The sequence below is a fragment of the Salvia splendens genome, chromosome 3 (assembly GCF_004379255.2).
Source record: "Salvia splendens isolate huo1 chromosome 3, SspV2, whole genome shotgun sequence".
NCBI lineage: Eukaryota > Viridiplantae > Streptophyta > Magnoliopsida > Lamiales > Lamiaceae > Salvia > Salvia splendens.
In genome coordinates, this window is record NC_056034.1 from 17,330,396 (window position 1) to 17,347,644 (window position 17,249).

The 17,249-nt window shown below is 36.1% G+C and overlaps 2 protein-coding genes across 13 annotated transcripts; one reads left to right on the top strand and one right to left on the bottom strand.

Moving 5' to 3' along the window:
• The first annotated feature begins 1,120 nt into the window (after window positions 1–1,120).
• LOC121795300 (probable low-specificity L-threonine aldolase 1) lies at window positions 1,121–4,599 on the top strand. 4 transcript variants are annotated; one of them, XM_042193812.1, is made up of 10 exons: window positions 1,121–1,417; window positions 2,291–2,738; window positions 3,091–3,202; window positions 3,314–3,364; window positions 3,534–3,605; window positions 3,698–3,830; window positions 3,923–3,981; window positions 4,078–4,178; window positions 4,294–4,360; window positions 4,453–4,599. In XM_042193812.1, coding segments are annotated over exons 1-10 (1,086 nt in total). In that variant the 5' UTR covers window positions 1,121–1,416; the 3' UTR covers window positions 4,495–4,599. The 4 variants fall into 4 exon arrangements, with proteins under 4 accessions (XP_042049746.1, XP_042049747.1, XP_042049748.1 ...); XM_042193813.1 differs by lacking the exon at window positions 1,121–1,417 and adding an exon at window positions 1,635–1,767; XM_042193814.1 differs by lacking the exon at window positions 1,121–1,417 and adding an exon at window positions 1,867–2,003.
• Window positions 4,600–5,001: 402 nt separating this feature from the next.
• Window positions 5,002–14,060, bottom strand: LOC121795299 (lysine-specific demethylase JMJ18-like). 9 transcript variants are annotated; one of them, XM_042193806.1, is made up of 13 exons: window positions 13,931–14,060; window positions 13,357–13,383; window positions 11,948–12,499; window positions 11,788–11,862; window positions 11,210–11,287; window positions 10,510–11,037; window positions 10,170–10,394; window positions 9,565–9,726; window positions 8,380–8,748; window positions 6,216–7,614; window positions 6,020–6,123; window positions 5,677–5,874; window positions 5,002–5,520 (listed from the first exon to the last, which is right to left on the bottom strand). In XM_042193806.1, the coding sequence occupies exons 3-13, from the start codon at window positions 12,236–12,238 to the stop codon at window positions 5,218–5,220; spliced, it is 3,732 nt and encodes a 1,243-aa protein (XP_042049740.1). In that variant the 5' UTR covers window positions 12,239–12,499; window positions 13,357–13,383; window positions 13,931–14,060; the 3' UTR covers window positions 5,002–5,217. The 9 variants fall into 9 exon arrangements, with proteins under 9 accessions (XP_042049740.1, XP_042049741.1, XP_042049742.1 ...); XM_042193807.1 differs by having other exon boundaries at window positions 13,357–13,380; window positions 13,931–14,041; XM_042193808.1 differs by having other exon boundaries at window positions 13,334–13,383; window positions 13,931–14,034.
• Between the last annotated feature and the right edge of the window lie 3,189 nt (window positions 14,061–17,249).

Genomic DNA, 17,249 nt, shown 5'->3' on the forward strand with positions numbered 1-17,249 from the left:
GTATTTTTAGTACTAATAAAAAGTACATCAGTGCACTAGTTTTAAAAATGTAAAGAAATGCGAGTTAAATAAGTTAGTGGAATATGAGTCTCACTTATATATATTAGCACTTAGTTTTATAAGAGTATTCACAATAAGAGCCTATCTCCGGAGCCCATCTCAGAGCCTATCTTCATTTTTTCCTGCCATGTCAGCAGGCTCAGGCCCATGCCAAAGCCTATCTCCCTGCAATGAGAGCCCATCCCAGTGCCTATCTTAGAGCCAATCTCATTTCTACATCATCACTATTTTATTTCACTCTTTTAATTTTTGTTGATGTAATAATTAAAGACAACGTAAAATATACGACAAAAAATATATTTCATTTTAAAAACTAAATAAAGCATAAATGTCTAAATAATATAAATAAAATTACATAATAAATTCATTCTTCGATGTAATACAATAAATTCATTTTTTGATGTAATAATCAATCGGCCTTGGTGATCGCCCCCATTGTGAATGCTCTAATAAAGTGTGAGTCAAATAAATTGGTGGAATATGAGACCTATCTACCATAAAATAAGATTCTTATTGTGAGATGGGGGTATATGAGACGGAGGTATTAACTTTCTTTGCAGCAAGAAGGAGGTATTAACTTTCTTAATAGGTGATGAAGAGTCTAAGGATATGAGGTGGAAGTGAATAATCAAATTACAACTTCAAATACTATTGACCTAAAAATAGTATCATTCAAATATTTAAATGTTATATTTATTTTTAAAACATTAATTTTTAAAGTTTATCATTAAAACTTGGAAATTTGATCAATTATTTGCTTTTAAATCGATTAATCCTTTGGGCAAATCGATTAATCCTTTGGGCTAGTCCGAAATCGGATTAGTTAAGATTATGATTGAAAATTTCTAATCTGATAAAGTTTTAATTTGATTAGTCTGTAACCCGCTGAGCTGGCCAGAACAAAACAAGTAGTACTTCCCAACCGAGAATCCCAGATATATTCAATTCCAATTATTCTGTATAGAAAAAGTAAGTAAAGCTACTGTATTTGGATTAATATTAAATTGATTCAATGACAACTGAATAATGATTAATACAAATATAGAATATTCAATCCCCATTCCAACTAGAAATGCTCTAACGCCTTCTTTCTATCTTTCCACCTTGGAATTACATTCATTATGCAGACCTCGCAAATTCCAAAACCAATTTTATTTCCTATTAATCATATTCATTCCACCTTGGATTAATATTAACATTCATCATGCAGACTTGCCAAATCCAAAACCAACTTTGTTTCCAATTCAAACCCCATTCATTCTCCATAAATAATCACAATTCACAAACCCCAGTCATCATCTATTCTTTCCCCAAACCATTGAAGCATTTGGGCAAAAAGAGAGGTTACAGAAGCAAAGTGAGTTGATGAAACTAAACTCTTCGATTTTTTTCAATTTCCAATTTCCAATTTTGACATGTCACTTTAATGTCCCGTGAATTTGCCCCATGCATGTATGCATGTGTGCAGATTATTTTGGACATTTTTGATTGAACCAAAAGTGTTCGATGTATTGCATGACATAATATTTCACTGTCAAAGCAAAAAAGATTCCCACTTTGCAGTTGTTGTGGTGGGGTAAATGTTGGTGGGGTTAGATTCAGAGAGTTACATGTATGATTTCTTCTAGTGTTTTCTCTATGTGAGTGAGTACCCTCAGTTATTTTGTAGACAAGTGCTGATTTCATCGAGTGGATCCGTAGCAACAAGTACTAATTCACCATCTTTTGATTCTACTTGAGGGTTAATTTATATCTCAATCGGCTGTTTTCATGTTCTCCAACCTATATTTTTTTCACCGTAGAAAGTCTGATTTGGTGTTGAGAAGATTCTAGGTTCTAGACGATTTATGCTTTCTGTTTTTCTTGAATTTGTCAGTATCTGCTGGAACAGCTCCTTTCATATCTGGGAATCTTGCTGTATTTGAATTCAAATAATTAGATATGTAAGAAGGAAGAAAATGTGTTTTTCTTAGTTAACCGATGAGTTTTGCAGTTATGCATGAGTGGTGATCTGTATAATTGTGTCATATTTGTTCCCTTTGAGATCTTATTATCAAGAGATACATATGAGTGAAAACAGGGGCATTTGGTTGATCAGGTTAAATATGTTTAAGCATAAAAACTAGTTGGGTGTTTAAATGTCTGGTTTTAAGATGATTTAGTGCATTACCATTTCTATATCTCTAGTTCAAGTTTTCTAACCTTTTTCGCTTTGTTTTGTCATAATTAGTGACTTTGGTGACAAGAAGAGTGGACCTTCGATCTGACACTGTCACCAAACCAACTGAAACCATGCGGGCTGCAATGGCAAATGCTGAAGTTGACGATGATGTACTTGGTTTTGACCCGACTGCTGCTTGCCTTGAAAAAAAGATGGCAAAGATCATGGGGAAAGAAGCAGCATTATATGTCCCGTCAGGCACCATGGCTAACCTAATCTGCGTGCTCATTCACTGTCAGATCAGGGGAAGTGAAGTCATTCTTGGAGATTATTCCCATATCCATATTTATGAAAATGGAGGTATTTCAACGCTTGGAGGTGTACATCCTAGGACAGTGAAGAACAACGAAGATGGAACAATGGATATTGACCGAATTGAAGAATCTATCCGAGATCCAAGCTTTGAAATATGTTATCCAACAACTAGGCTCATTTGCTTGGAAAATTCACATGCTCAGTAAGTTTATGACATGCTACTTAAATGCTACCAATAAACTGCTTTATCACTTACCGTATTACTACATTTTTAGTTCAAGATATTTTAAAAGAATTGATATGACATATTTCTTGGCTATGTTTTAGAAACTGTGAACTCAATTAAGTGGATATGCATTTCTGAAGTAGTTGTTTCAGAAACACTAACTATTTGCTTAAGAATAGGACGTTGTTGATGGATAAATAGTTCAATCTGATTCCACGTAACTTGTAAATATTGATTCCTTTATGGAGGAGCTATACTATTGATTAGAAGTAGAGATTATGTTTAATAATGTGCTTCTGAGCCTATGACAAAATGTTTGTTGATCCAGCTCCGGTGGTAGATGTCTTTCTGCTGAATATACAGACAAAGTTGGAGAGCTAGCAAAGAAATATGGGTTAAAACTCCACATTGATGGGGCTCGTATTTTTAATGCATCTGTGGTGAGTTAAATAATGTCCTTGACATGTATAAAAACAATAATTTAAAGCAGAACAGTAAATAATTCCCTTGTGAGTAGCTAGTTGTATGATTGTATATGTCTTGTTCTCCAGGCTCTAGGGGTTCCAGTGCATAGACTTGTGCAGGCTGCTGATTCAGTAACGGTAGGTTCAATCGTTTCTGCATCATCCATAAGAATTTCTATGAAATTTTATATAAAAGTACTCCTATAATTTTTTAGTACATCGTTAGTTCATTAGTATTCTTGGTTGAGATCTTCCACCACCCTCACTGACTTACTGTGGAACAAAAATTGATATGTGATGTCTATAGGCTTGCCTGTCAAAAGGGCTTGGTGCTCCAGCTGGCACTATTATTGCAGGTTCAAAGGACTTCATTTACAAGGTGAACAATATCTTGGTTTATTTTTACTTACAGTCAAATTTGCTTCCATGCAACTTTCTACCAACTTCCCTCAATTTTGTTCTAATTAAAAGGCTAAGATTCTTCGGAAGACATTGGGCGGTGGCATGAGACAAATTGGTGTCCTATGTGCTGCTGCTATAGTTGCAGTGGAAGAAAATGTTGAAAAGCTCGTACGCGATCATAAGAAAGCTAAGGCTTTGGCAGGTACCTGTTGCCATTATAATGTTTAGCCTTCAGTCTTACAAGGCTTATGCTCACCTCTAGTTTTTTGGCACATGTTTTTCATTCTCTGTCAGCGGGGATTAACAATATCAAAGGATTGAAAGTTGGCCTTGATTCTGTCGAGACCAATATTGTGAGTATCCTTCTGTTTAGTGACTATGCTTATATGATTTGAATGCAGACTGGAAATTGTTATCGAATAACATAATCTTATGTCCTTCATTATCAGGTCTTCTTTGACGTTCTTAAGGAGTCAGGGACAACTGGAGATGAACTAATGAAAAAGCTAGAAGTACACGGTGTACTTGCAATGCCGGAAGGTCCATGCAAGTATGTCTCTTCTATTACCTTTTCAACACTATTACGTTCCACATATTTACCAGTGACGAAAATCATCTTGGCATGAGTCCTTTCTCACGATTCTGATAAAACCTTTACATGTCAGAATTAGGCTTGTCCTTCACCATCAGATCTCAGAACATGACGTGCAGTACACCATAAGTTGCATCCAGGTTATTTAACTATTTTGGTGTCGACTTATGCTTCTTATATCTGTAAATATGGCTGGGCTATTATTGATGGTGATTTGATGTCACTCTTGCAGAAAATTGTGACTGGTCTCCCTGATAAAAATGGTGTCCATTGAGGCTTCTATGTAACCATGGGTGTTTTAATTTTTGCTATGTAGTAATAAAGTGGTGACTCACTACTTATGGAACTCTGCACTATTAAATGAAATTTTTCTATACCAGTCTTATTTGCAAAAAATAGTCTTATTTTTCATTTTGGTTTGTCCATCAAAACTTGTCTGATAAATTTCTCTCTAATAAGATGACACTCATTTTATACTCACAACACTTTAACTCATTTTTTTTTCTTTATCTTTCCTAATTTATCAACTTGCATTAAAACTTGTGTCTTTATCTTTCCTAATTTATCAACTTTGCATTAAAACTTGTGTCGTCCATATCCATAATCAAGACTATTTTTCACGTAAGGAGATGGTATGCCTTTTAATTGCAATTTTTGTCAAATTTGTAAAGTGGGCCATAAACTCCTTTTTGTTGTAGATTTGGGTAATTCAAAAGGTTACTCACAAAGAAAACAAAATCAGGTTCGGTAGATGCCAGTGCCCATGTTAAAATGTTACATGTTAATAATAAACTGGTGTAATGTATTTCACTAAATTTGGAATATCTACAACATCATAATTTCCAGATAACAACATGCCGATTGAAAGAATGGAATTACTATTATTGGCACAGGTATGAATGAGAATCAAAATCAGGGTAGAACAATAGCAGCTCTGTATGATAACCTGAAATGGAGCTCAGCATTTACAAATACAGCCCCCAGCAAGGCGGGAAGTCTACGAGGGGTGCTTGTGAATCGCATCGTTGAGAAGGTGGTTTAATAAGCTCTGCTTCTCGCTGGTGGGATTGTTGTTATGTGTAATACTGTACAGGGTTTGTAGTTCCTCAGAGCTCGCCTTCTTTAGTAGACCGTCAAGTATTTTCTCAACAGCAGCATGCCTTTCCCTTTCCCTGCCTTCATCATCTTCACTCTTCACACTGCTACTTTCTGCATACTGAGATTGCTGAGGGATCTGCATCAGCGGCCGCGATCTCCAGTAATCCGAGCACACACGATTGTGATCAAGAGCCTGAATTGCCTGCACGAGTAATGACAGAATGCAGGCATCAGAGAGAGAGAGAGAGAGAGAGGGAGAGATATGTCAATTGCCCAGAATCAAGAATCAAACTGATTATACTACATAAATCGAACTGAAGCACTTCATCTTGCAAATAGAACCGATTTAATGGCTTGCCTGCACAATAGCTGGAGAAGAAAAGCCAAACATTTCCATTCCGTCCAGACTCCCTGGAGGCTGCAAAGGGGGAAGATTCTGTCTTCCCAACTTATGTTGTTTTGCAATCTCCTGATTTACTCTATCCCGAACCAACTCCCAGCATCTAGCAGCAGAGACATGAAAATATACTTCACTAGGACAATGCTCCACAGAAACCTACAAGTCCAACAAATTAGAACCACCACAATTAGAAATGAACTCAAATCAACAGGACATTAAGGAAAGGGGGAAGGGGTGACAGACAAACATGTTTCAGAACCGCACAATGGACTACAAAAAACATTTAATAAAATATGATTACCATAAATAGAGGTCCACTTTGTCCAGCATCCAGAATCTGAGAGACATAGTAGCACATGTTAGATGGATCTGTGACATCTATGTACCTGACCCGACTCCTAAATCCTGCATTAAATTCAGAAACGTTTCATTATGATCAATACAAATAAAAGCTATGAGAACATCTAAGTGCTCAGCATCATTTTTTCAACACTTACCCTTTGGGTAAATAGCGCGGCTGTCGCACCACAACTTTTCAGCACACACAGCCCCATAGTTCAAGGGTTCGACATTACAATTAATTCTCCTAACTACCTTTGCAATGCGAGGCCCCTTCTGGCGATAATATCTATCCAAGATGTTTGGGGAGCCAGACTGATTACATGGCACAGTTAAACTGTTGTTAACTGCTCCAGAATCAACAATTAACTCCACACTTTTTTTACTATCTCCATTACATGATTTTTCTTCATAAATTTGTTGTGGTTTGTGGCCACCATCTACATTGGCATCACTGCATTTCGGAGTCTCCTTTTTTGGGACATCTCTACTAGAACCTTTACCTGGCATGGAGATTTTAAAGCTAGGGCTGCTATGTGGACTGGTATCAGGACACGTTTCACCTTTTGCGTGGTCTTCAACTTTTACCCCCTCTAAACCAGAACCATTCTTCATCCTCTCAAGCATTGCAGAATGGTCAACAACGACAGTTGTTGAGGCTGGTTTGTCAAGACAATGACCAGAACCAATATTTTCAGGGCAAACTTGCTTCTGAATTCCTACTGTATGCTTCTCAGATGCCTCCTTTACAACAGACGGTTCTTCACTTGGTTCACTTCCCGCATCATCATCACTGAGGAGCACAACTGCATTACTGCCAGGACATGACAATTGATTCCCTTCATGTTTCTCCGAAGCTAAGCTTTCCTTTGTGGATGGAAGCTGGTTTGACAAGGCCTTGTATCTAGAAGCTAACTGCAAAGAGTTCTCTTGCTTGCAATCAAGAGAAGGACTAGATACCTCAGCTTTCTGGGAAGATGAGTTTGTTGCCTTCATATTTTGCAGAGCCAATACCACCACAGGTGGCATCGAATTTTGAGAAGAATTTGGGCTGCCAACAAACTTGGTATGATTCGGAACAGCTCCATCTGCTTTGCCTTTCTGCTCTTTTGAAGATAGGATGGTGACTTGGGAACCCATATCTTTCACTGCCGATCCTTGAGAGGCATGGGATAATTTACCACTGACCCCAGGTAATTGCTTATTCTCCCTGGAGACATAAGAACTTAAAGAAAGCCCAAGATCAAGTCTTGCCCATCGATATACTGCGCTTAGTTTCCCTTCTAGAGCTTCAACCAAGATATTCAATTCATTGATGTCATAACGGAAAAGGAAAAACTTAGCACCCCATGAACATGAACATAGCTGTTTAGCATGGTTCAAGCATGCGTATTTATCGGGTGAACAGTGGTGGCAACCTGCAGCAGATAGATGCAAATCAAACAGGCATACACTGCATTCCCTCTCACTAGTAGCATCAAAAGTGCTCTCCATCTTCAGCGCCGTTGAGGATCTGCTAAGGAATTCTCTCCGGACCCTCTCTGTCTCAACGCGAGCCTACCCATAATATAGAAATTCCTTCAGTTCTTCAGAATCATAATATGAATAGCAAAAGCTAAACTTTACAAGAGAACCTTAAAAGTAATTGAAATTTCATATAATGATCTGTATTTGCGATTATTGTAAACTACTTGAATAATTATTGCTAAGAAGAACGTCCGAGCTATGGAAAATCCATCTAGAAAGCAGACGGTCACTCCTAGAGTCCTAGGACCTAGAGAACATTCTTGTACAGTGTGCAAGGCTAAGGGGAGTAACAGAAGCAACAATCACAAGCAACTATACCTAATCTTTACATACCAAAAATAATAATTTATCTGCGCCGGATAGCAAGAATGAATCCCACATTATCTTCTTAGAAAAAAGAAACTTGAAATTTGTAAATGCATTGATCATTTCTCATTTGAAAAGTGCACTTATTATTTATTTGCATAACCTAAAGGGATCGTTATCAATTCGGACAAATTCCAGGATGTTATGTGATATACTACCATTTTCCAATCATATAATTCAATAAAAAATTATAGTATGAATAAACTCAATATCTACGATTTCAAACAGAACTTAATTGACCTCCCCGGTAATATAACAGAATCATGTTAACAATTTCAAAATTATAATTAGCAAACAATTTTTTTTTCAGTCCTTAGTAATACGTTTGAATAGTTACAACTTACAAGTGCAACTCATGCCAAACTCGTAATTGCCTAAGTTTGAGCATGCAATAATACCAAGCACAACCAAGTGACTGAAGAACAATACCTTTAGTGCTTTAGATAAAACCCCATCCTTCCCACAAACATCCCTCCATCGTAAATTATTTGCAGTAGACTTTCTCAGTAAATTATATTCCCAATTTGCCTTCACGGCTTCTCTAGCAGCACCAAGTAAAAGTTTATCATGTGAAATGGATGTTTTTCGGCCTTGCTCACGATAGAGCTCAATAACATTATGCCCATGAGGCAACCAATCAACAGGAGCAACATTAACTGCTTCAGCGCAATTGAAGCCAGAATTAAATCCGGCATGATATGCTCGAGGGAATGTCAAAACAAATTCCCCAGCATTTTGGACACACCGATAAACAGGCACTCCCTCAGATCTTAGGATTGAGGGGGAGAGCTGAGTGACCTGCAAAATATATTGAATATTAGTTGAACTTGCATTATTCCGCATCGACTCATTGTCAAAATACGAGATGGCGACAGAAGAACCACCTCTGTATTAGTTATTCCATTCGTCCCACTACAAGTGATTGATTTCTTTTGGGCACGAGATTTAAGAAATGGTATTTATTGAGTTAAATGGAGAGAATTAAGTAGAGAGGATAAAGAAGAGAGAGATTAAGTAAGATAGAGTAAATGTATTGTTTTTTTTTTTGCTAAATATGAAATTTAATCACTTATTGTGGGACAACCAAAAAACGGAAATCAATCACTTGTAGTGGGACGGAGAGAGTACAATTTAACTATCAACAGAAAACCAATCTCTTTAATAATGACAACTTAAGAACTTTCCTCTAACAAATTGTTTCCAGCAAATATACTTTCTAGTGACTGGATGATTGCATTTTCAAGACAATTGGATTTTGGACCCGTAATTTCCCAAAACCTGAAATTTGGCCAAATCAAATTCTAAAATGTTGTAGCATATGTTAAGAACCTTCTATTCTTAGACGACATATGTGATGATAGTGCTCTAAATTCCAATCCACTGAAAGTTTAAGTTGGCCGAATTTATGGGAAACGTTTGTGATTTCAGAAGCAATCAAGTAAAGAACAGAAATAAAGAGACCTCCTAACTACATGCGAATGAAAACCAATTGCTCATATTTTGCCAGATAAGCAACTTTAACATTGTTGAAGTAATTAAATGGATAAACATATCTCAAAGAAGACCTCATAGCTCAGTTCTTAATTCCATACCAATAGCAATTATAGTTCATACCAGCTTATGAAGCAAGTCAGGCTGTTCATCAAAGAGGTCTGGCAGATGTTTCTTCATGGCTGCCTCCAGCTTTAGGGCATCCGATCCTGGAACACCATACCACAGTTTTGGAGCACCCCAATGCATGTAATTCAATGAATACAAGTGGTGATCCTCAACATGCTGTTACCAATCAACAATACAAGGGTAAGGAATAGAAGACCAGAATCGCCACAAAGCATCAACACTGGATGATGGTCAACAGGAAACCAGATTGACCCAGATCAATTAAAATAATCATTCATAATGCTGAACCTAAATCTCAGCGTTGGAAAATTTTAGGCAAGTGTAGGAACAAACAAGTACAATTAATACGCTAAATTGCCAAAAGTATCTCTATAAAGGAGAGAAAAAGTGAAAAGCTTAAATAATGTGAAGACAAATATGCTTTATTAAATTCAAAGTATTAGCTGAGCTTAACTATAAACAAGTTCTTAGTCACATACTATATTTATCTATTTCAGTTATATGCAGAGAGAAGTATAATTTAAGAGAGTAGTGTGTTTCAACATAGGAATACTTGTCTCAGAAAACAACCAGATTAATAGAGAGAAGAAAGGGCTTACCCAACAAAACGACGAAAAACACATCCCTATATACAGCCAAGGAACTAGAACGCCAGATATATCACTGCTTTCAAATGAGAGAACAGAACCCGGAAGCCTAGGGAAGTTATTTAAGTTCCATCCCGAGTTAATATACTTTATATCCGAATCTGAACTAACTTGCTCAGCAGTTTTAGGAAATCCACTGCCAAATACTCCTGTTTCGAGATCAGCCCCATAAAGCACCTAAAAAGGAAGCTAAAAAGATCAGAATTTAAATGCATGGATTATAATTTTCACACTGATTAGAAAAAAGCATTCGAGAACATTAAAAGCAACCGAATAAAAATTATAGAATTACCTCAATTTCTTCAGTTGGTTTCTCCACCATCCGCCAATATTCTCCCTCAATATTTTCTACTGAAGGCTGCCAGTCCTGCCGCTGAATCACTGAGCCATTACCTACCGATTCTGAACTATTGTTACCTCTGAAGTACTGGACCTTGAAATCATCGGCATATTTCTGGAATGCATCCAGGGTAAATTCTGAACCAGGTTCAAAGCCAAACCTATCAACCTCATGTAGTCCAAATTCATCTGGAATTTTGATTTCCTCATTATTGGTTTCATTATCAAGTCCATTTTTCATGCATCTTCTCTTTTTCCTCTTTTTATTATGATTAACTTGCAATATCTTTCTCATTGTATTCCTATTCTGAAGCTTGTCAATCCTTTGAACTCGAGTAGCAAACTTGGACTTCTCCCATATCTCTCTCTCCTTCAGAGGACAAGGAGGCTTCCATGAAGGAGGTGGTACTATGCGGCAAATCCCATAAATTTCTGCTTTAGCACGTATACTAGAAATGTACTTTAAGGTGTCCTCAAACTCCTATTAGATAGAAATAATAATTACAATAATGAACTATCATAAAGAAAATAAGTAAAAGTAAAATGACGTCATAGTAAATATCAAAATCAACGCGGTGAACATCCAATGATCGTTACTGCCTACTGAGGTTTGAAAGATATGGATTACAAGTAATTCAGGGGACAATAAAGACCTCTTCAGAAGGATAAAACACAGGAGCCGCCTCAAGATCGGGCCTGCGAGCTTCTTCTGGACGCCAGTTTGCGGTTACCTGTTCCAAATTCATTTAACATGTTTCATTTGTAGCAAGTAGCAAGTAGCATGCAAAGTCAAAACAAAGCTTAAATGTCCAATTAGGTTAGCAGATATACAACTATAGTATAAACACACCAGCACAAAGCAATAATGTAATTAACACTTGGAGTTGGAACAAATGCCTGCTAGAGATAATCAAACAAACATATTTTCCATCTTCCAAACCAATAAATCTCTAATTATCAACACATCCATCATACCACAACCATTACAATTTACAAAAACCAATGTATTAACTGCGTTTGAAACAATGAAGCTTAAAAATTGGAGCTGGAAACAAAAGCGAGCATCCCCTAACATTCCTAAGCTGTAGAGTAACCCTAGTTGATTAAGAATGATATGAGAGGAAAATATATTAGAATGTAGTTGCATAATAAGTATTTACATGATCACATCTCAACTGCTTGTACTTTGCATTTCTTTAGAAATGAAATGAATAAGTTTTGAGAGACATGCCTTCTGGCAGTTTTTACAAGATTCACACCCACGAATGATCCCTTTTGGGAGTTGGTGCCTCAAGACATGCTGCACCTGTAGAATACAAATTATGTAATGAATTATACCATAGATTCATGGAAGAGCGAGTGCACATCACATTGAACTACACTGGATCAACCTGCTGAGATTCGTGTTCATCACCGGAACTGTAATCAAACTGGCTATACTTTATTCCAACCCTACGCGTAATGGACTCCGTAGCTGAGTCATCATTACTGTCAAAGTCCACCTCTGTCCTGACTGTTTGTTGTTCAAAAGCATTACCAGAGCTTGAGTAACTGCCAACTTGATTATCCTCTGACGTCTTTAAAGTAAAGGGCACGGGCACAAGTGACTCAAAACCAGGGGGGATTGAGGGAATCTCCATACTGTCATCTTTGATGCAAGGTCCAACAAGTTCTGTGCCCATCACTGACGATAAACAGTGACAAAACTTAGACTAAAGTCCATTTTTCTCAAAGATGATAAATTGATGCTGCCCGAAAAGAAGTAGTGAACAAATGACTTGAAGCTAGTTTTCTTAGGGCACGAGCACAGATATCTGATTTTAGAAGCTGAAAGTATTACAAAATTTCAATAGTCACAAGATATGCAGAATTGAGTTCATAGATCAATCAATTGAATCCAGATAACTTATTCAACACTGCCCTTTCTGAATCTTGCTTAATACCTGCACAAAAAGATTACTATTATCTGGAAAGTAAATGCAGCTTCATAAATCAAGAAAGTTACACCAAAATATTTCAAATTATTCGAATGCACAGGGTGTATTAAGATTAAATACTTATATGAACTTCGATTTTGATCTACCTTCTACAGAGATAGGAAACTGGACAATGATAAGAGAAAAGGAAATGCCACAGGAATGTCACTATGAAGCTACCATGACATATAATACTAAGTTGATCCCAGTGAGTCTTAACAGATCTAGAGGCATCTTATAGCAGCTTGTGAGGCAGAAGTCACCAAAAAATCAAAACGCAAATAATGTATGCGGGTGGAAATATTAGCAAATCCACCATATTCTCTGAATGTATCCATCAATCTCACATGACTTTAACTCCCAAATCATTCTTTAATTAGATCATGCAGCTGATAAGAATACATCAATTTCTGGATCATATTTTTTTGCTCTCTCCAATCACGCAAAAGAAAACTCTAAAGGGAACTCAAATCTATTTCATTTAATAATGGTTTTAGACTTTCATGATAGCTTCTAGCATATGTTATTGTTTTATCGAAAACATTGGTTCCCGTCAAAGTAATTTAATAATATATATGTTTATATTGCAGGAGCAACAGCTCCATCATTAAGAAGACATCGAATAACCCATCAGATTAACAGCTTTTAAGAATGGGGGGTGGGGGGAAAATTCATTGGCGACGAGAAACAGTACAGATCACAACGGATGATTTAGATCTAAGAATGAAAAAATAGGCTCATATATCTGACTGAATATATAAACGGATAATTTAGATCTAAGAATATAAAAAATAGACTCACATATCTGGCTAATTTATACTTACTTAGCTCCCCAAATTGCCAACCTCCTGCTGCACACAGACAACCCAGAAACAGATGTACAGTTCAGAAACGGATAATCAATAAATCAAACCCTAATAATCATATGTCAGATCAACATTTAAACGCCATCAACAAAGCAAAAACACAAATTGAAGAAAGTGGGTCAAATCGTGATATGAATAAGCAGATCTAACCCTAATTCAACTTCCAAATGACTTGCAGTCACGCAAACATCGACCTATTTTACAGATTGTACCAAATAACATTTGATGAAAAATTAAAGAACAGTCCAGTTCGATAAAACCAGAGCAAAAATTACTAGTACTATATTTTTAGCCCAGATTAGATTTAGCTTCAACCTTAGTTCTCAATTCACATGAAGGTGGATAAGGGTACATACCATATCAATTAATTTCTCTTTAAAATATGGAAAGAATAAAGGTCCAACTTTCTTGCTTAAAACAATTTCATTAGTCCCTTGAATAGTAGTACTAAGGAATCAAACACAGCCAAGGAGAGGAAATAAAACCCTAATTCCTAATACAAGAAATGCATAGATAGTAGCAGTTACCGGACCTTGATTTGCTATGAAACCATGTGCCCATCATCACCAATTCCTGGTTAAAATTATATTTGTAGCATTTATTGCTTAAGATCAATACTAATTTTTTTTTTACTCCTATTTGTTTCGTTAGTTAATAAGTTCATAGCCATATCACGTTTATATCATGTTTTTCCAAAAGATTTCTTAGTGTCCTAAAAAGGGGGTTTCTTCAAAACGTTTTAGATTTTTTTCGCGGATAGTGATCAAAATTCGTCTGATATAAATTACATTATCTAGAATTTTATTTTATTACAAATATAGATACATTTGATTTTTCAAATATGGTACTAGTATTTTATTTTTTAAGCAACTATAGATGCATTTGATTACATTAAATGCCGCTGCTATTTTTCAATAATGTCATAACATTAATAAAGAGCCGCTATTTTTTTTTCACTAATATTCATATTTATTTTTAGTACTACTTGTATACTCATAGTATTTTTGTTTTACTTATATACTCATAGTTCCTAAACACGAGATGTTCATATAAACGAACAAAGATGAGTAGTTAATTTAGTTTTCATTCTTAGTTAATTTAGTTTTCATTCTTAGTTAATTTAGTTTTCATTCTTCACTTAGGTGAGTAGTAAATTTAGTCTGACAGCTATCTCGTTTGTGGTTTCCCATTTTTTTTCCCTCTAAATGATGAACTTGATATTGACAGTATGTAAAATAAATTATGATTTACAAAGTTTAAGACTTTAAGTAATACTAGTAATAAACTCATACATGTTGCTTGATAATCTCTTGCAATGCTAATAGTATGCTACCTTAAGTTAATAAGTTTAATTTAAAATTTGTATTCAAGTGTTAAGGAAGTGGACACAAAAAATCTTACTCATACTCCCTCCGTCCGGAATATGAGTCTCATTTCTTTCCGGCGCGGGTTTTAAAAATTATTAAAAAAAGTGGGTGAAAAAAATAGTGAAATATGAGTCTCACTTATAATATATATATATATATATATATATATATATATATATTAATGAAATGTTAGTGGAATGAGTTAGTGGAATATACCATCTACAATAAAAGTGAATGGGAATCCTATTCACCGACTTGCTGAAATGAGAAAAACGAGATTACTATTCATAGACAGAGGGAGTACTGCATTACTGATTTTTACTTTTTAATAATAGAAGTATAACAAATTGCAATATAAAGTTCAAATAGAAATATACAAACTCTAAACACAATATTTACAATTACAATATAATTGTCCATAAAAATAGGAGAAATGCAAGAGAAATAATTTGACACTAGACTTTATATTATTCAATTTACAATTGATAATGTCTTATAGCTAGCTACTAACTCTCGCAATTCTTTAATAGGAGATCCGTTGGCCATACAAGTGATGTTGATCAACATTGTATTGTATTGTTGTTCCACATTGAAATTGATGCAGTTGGTATTTAATTTTTTTCCAGGACTGCTTAAATGTATCTTGCATAATTTGCATCTGATTTTCGAGTTCATTTACGCATTTTAAAACCATTTTTAATTACAAATAACTGTTTCAGCCCTTTGTTGCATTTTGTGAACTTGTCTGGAGATATTAAACATTAATTACTTCTTTATAGGAGAATTCTAATAATTTAATTGGGAATATTGACTCCTAATTCAATCCAATAGATTAAGCTCCAAGTACAATTTTGTTTAAACAATTACCGTTCAAATTTTAATTTGCATTGACAAATTGACTAATACAGTACGCAATTGTAACGAGGCACACTACTCCCTCCTTTAATGACAAAATATTTCAATTGCCATTGCGATTTAAAGTTTCATTTATTTTTGTTCGTTCTAAGTAAGCGGATCCCACTATTCACCTAAATCATAATACACATTCTATTAAAAAAAAAACTACATATAAAAATAAGGTCCACATTCTAATAACTTATTTCGCCATTTTTCTTTGTAAAGTCAAATAATTTATTAAAACGAGTCAAAATATGAGTATAAAAAGTGGACAGATGGAGTAACAATTTTGCCTTAAACTCCGGCTATTTGTTACTCCCTTCGTCCCCCAAAGTTTATCCCAATTTGACTTGGCGCGTGTTTTAAAAAATTGTTTGACTTTGTATTAAATGAATATGTGTAGTGGAATAAGAGTTTCACATTGAGGACATTGATGGTGTATTTAATGTCTATTTTTGGTAAGATTTCAAGTTGGACACACTTTATGGGACGAACGAAAATGATAAAATGGGATAAACTTTGGGGAACAGAGGGAGGGAGTACTAAGTACCATGCAATCAACAAACAACCCAAACGAATTCTTACACCGTTTGCAATCAACAGACAACCCAAACGAATTCTTACACCGTTTAAGATATTCAGTTAAGTTAAAGTAGCTAGTGAGCTACCGAAACATGTAGTATGTGAAATGAGACATAGATCCATCTTTTATAGGGATTTTGAATGTAATTAGACGGTCAAGGTTGAACACAAATTTATCAAGATTACCCCAATAAATACATGGTAATTAAATTAAGATTTTCTGAAGACCACGCAAAAACTAATCATCATCGCACAATTCCCATAAATATCGAAGAAAACAAGGACAATCCATTTCCAATATTAATTGTTGTATATAAAAACCCTCCAAATTTTTAATTTCTTTCCATCATCCTCTCGATCACAACCCCAACAAAAATGGTCTTCGCTTCTCATAGTTACTTTCTAATATCTTGTCCCACACCGGCTTTGTGATGATCCTATCTCTTCTATATAAGTGTGGATGACCCTCCCCCTTATGAGGCCTTTTAAGGGGTGAGTGACCCATTTCTAATATGGTATCAGAGCGGGCCCAAGTCGATGATGAAGTTTATTTTCTTTATCTCTTCTCTTGCCTACCCACGTGATGGAAGTCCGATGTGTCATTTCGGCCCACACGTGAGGGGCGTGTTAAAATTCTAATATATTATCCCATATCTCTTCTATATAAGTGTGGATAACCCTCCCCCTTATGAGCCCTTTTAAGGGGTGAGTGGCCCATGAGTGGCCCATTTCTAATACTCACGATGCCCCCGGCTCCTCGCTGCCGCCAGCGCCGTCCATTCGATCGGCGTCAACTACGGCACCCTCGGCGACAACCTCCCGCCGCCAGCCCAGGTGGCGCAGTTCCTCAAGGACAAAACAACCATAGACCGCATAAAGATCTTCGACGTCAATCCCGACATCCTCCGCGCCTTCGCCAACACCGGCATCCTGGTCGCCGTCACTGTCCCCAACGACCAAATCCCCTCCCTCACCACCCCCAAGGCCGCCCGCCGCTGGGTCTCC

What these genes read in the sequence shown, in the direction of transcription:
- LOC121795300 (XM_042193812.1), top strand. An exon ending in AGGCTGCTGATTCAGTAACG is followed by an intron (nt 3,365 to 3,533) that starts GTAGGTTCAATC and finishes TGATGTCTATAG; the next exon opens with GCTTGCCTGTCAAAAGGGCT. An exon ending in CAAAGGACTTCATTTACAAG is followed by an intron (nt 3,606 to 3,697) that starts GTGAACAATATC and finishes TCTAATTAAAAG; the next exon opens with GCTAAGATTCTTCGGAAGAC.
- LOC121795299 (XM_042193803.1), bottom strand. An exon ending in CTTGTAAAAACTGCCAGAAG is followed by an intron (nt 11,288 to 11,787) that starts GCATGTCTCTCA and finishes AATTTGGAACAG; the next exon opens with GTAACCGCAAACTGGCGTCC. An exon ending in TTTTATCTAAAGCACTAAAG is followed by an intron (nt 7,615 to 8,379) that starts GTATTGTTCTTC and finishes TATTATGGGTAG; the next exon opens with GCTCGCGTTGAGACAGAGAG.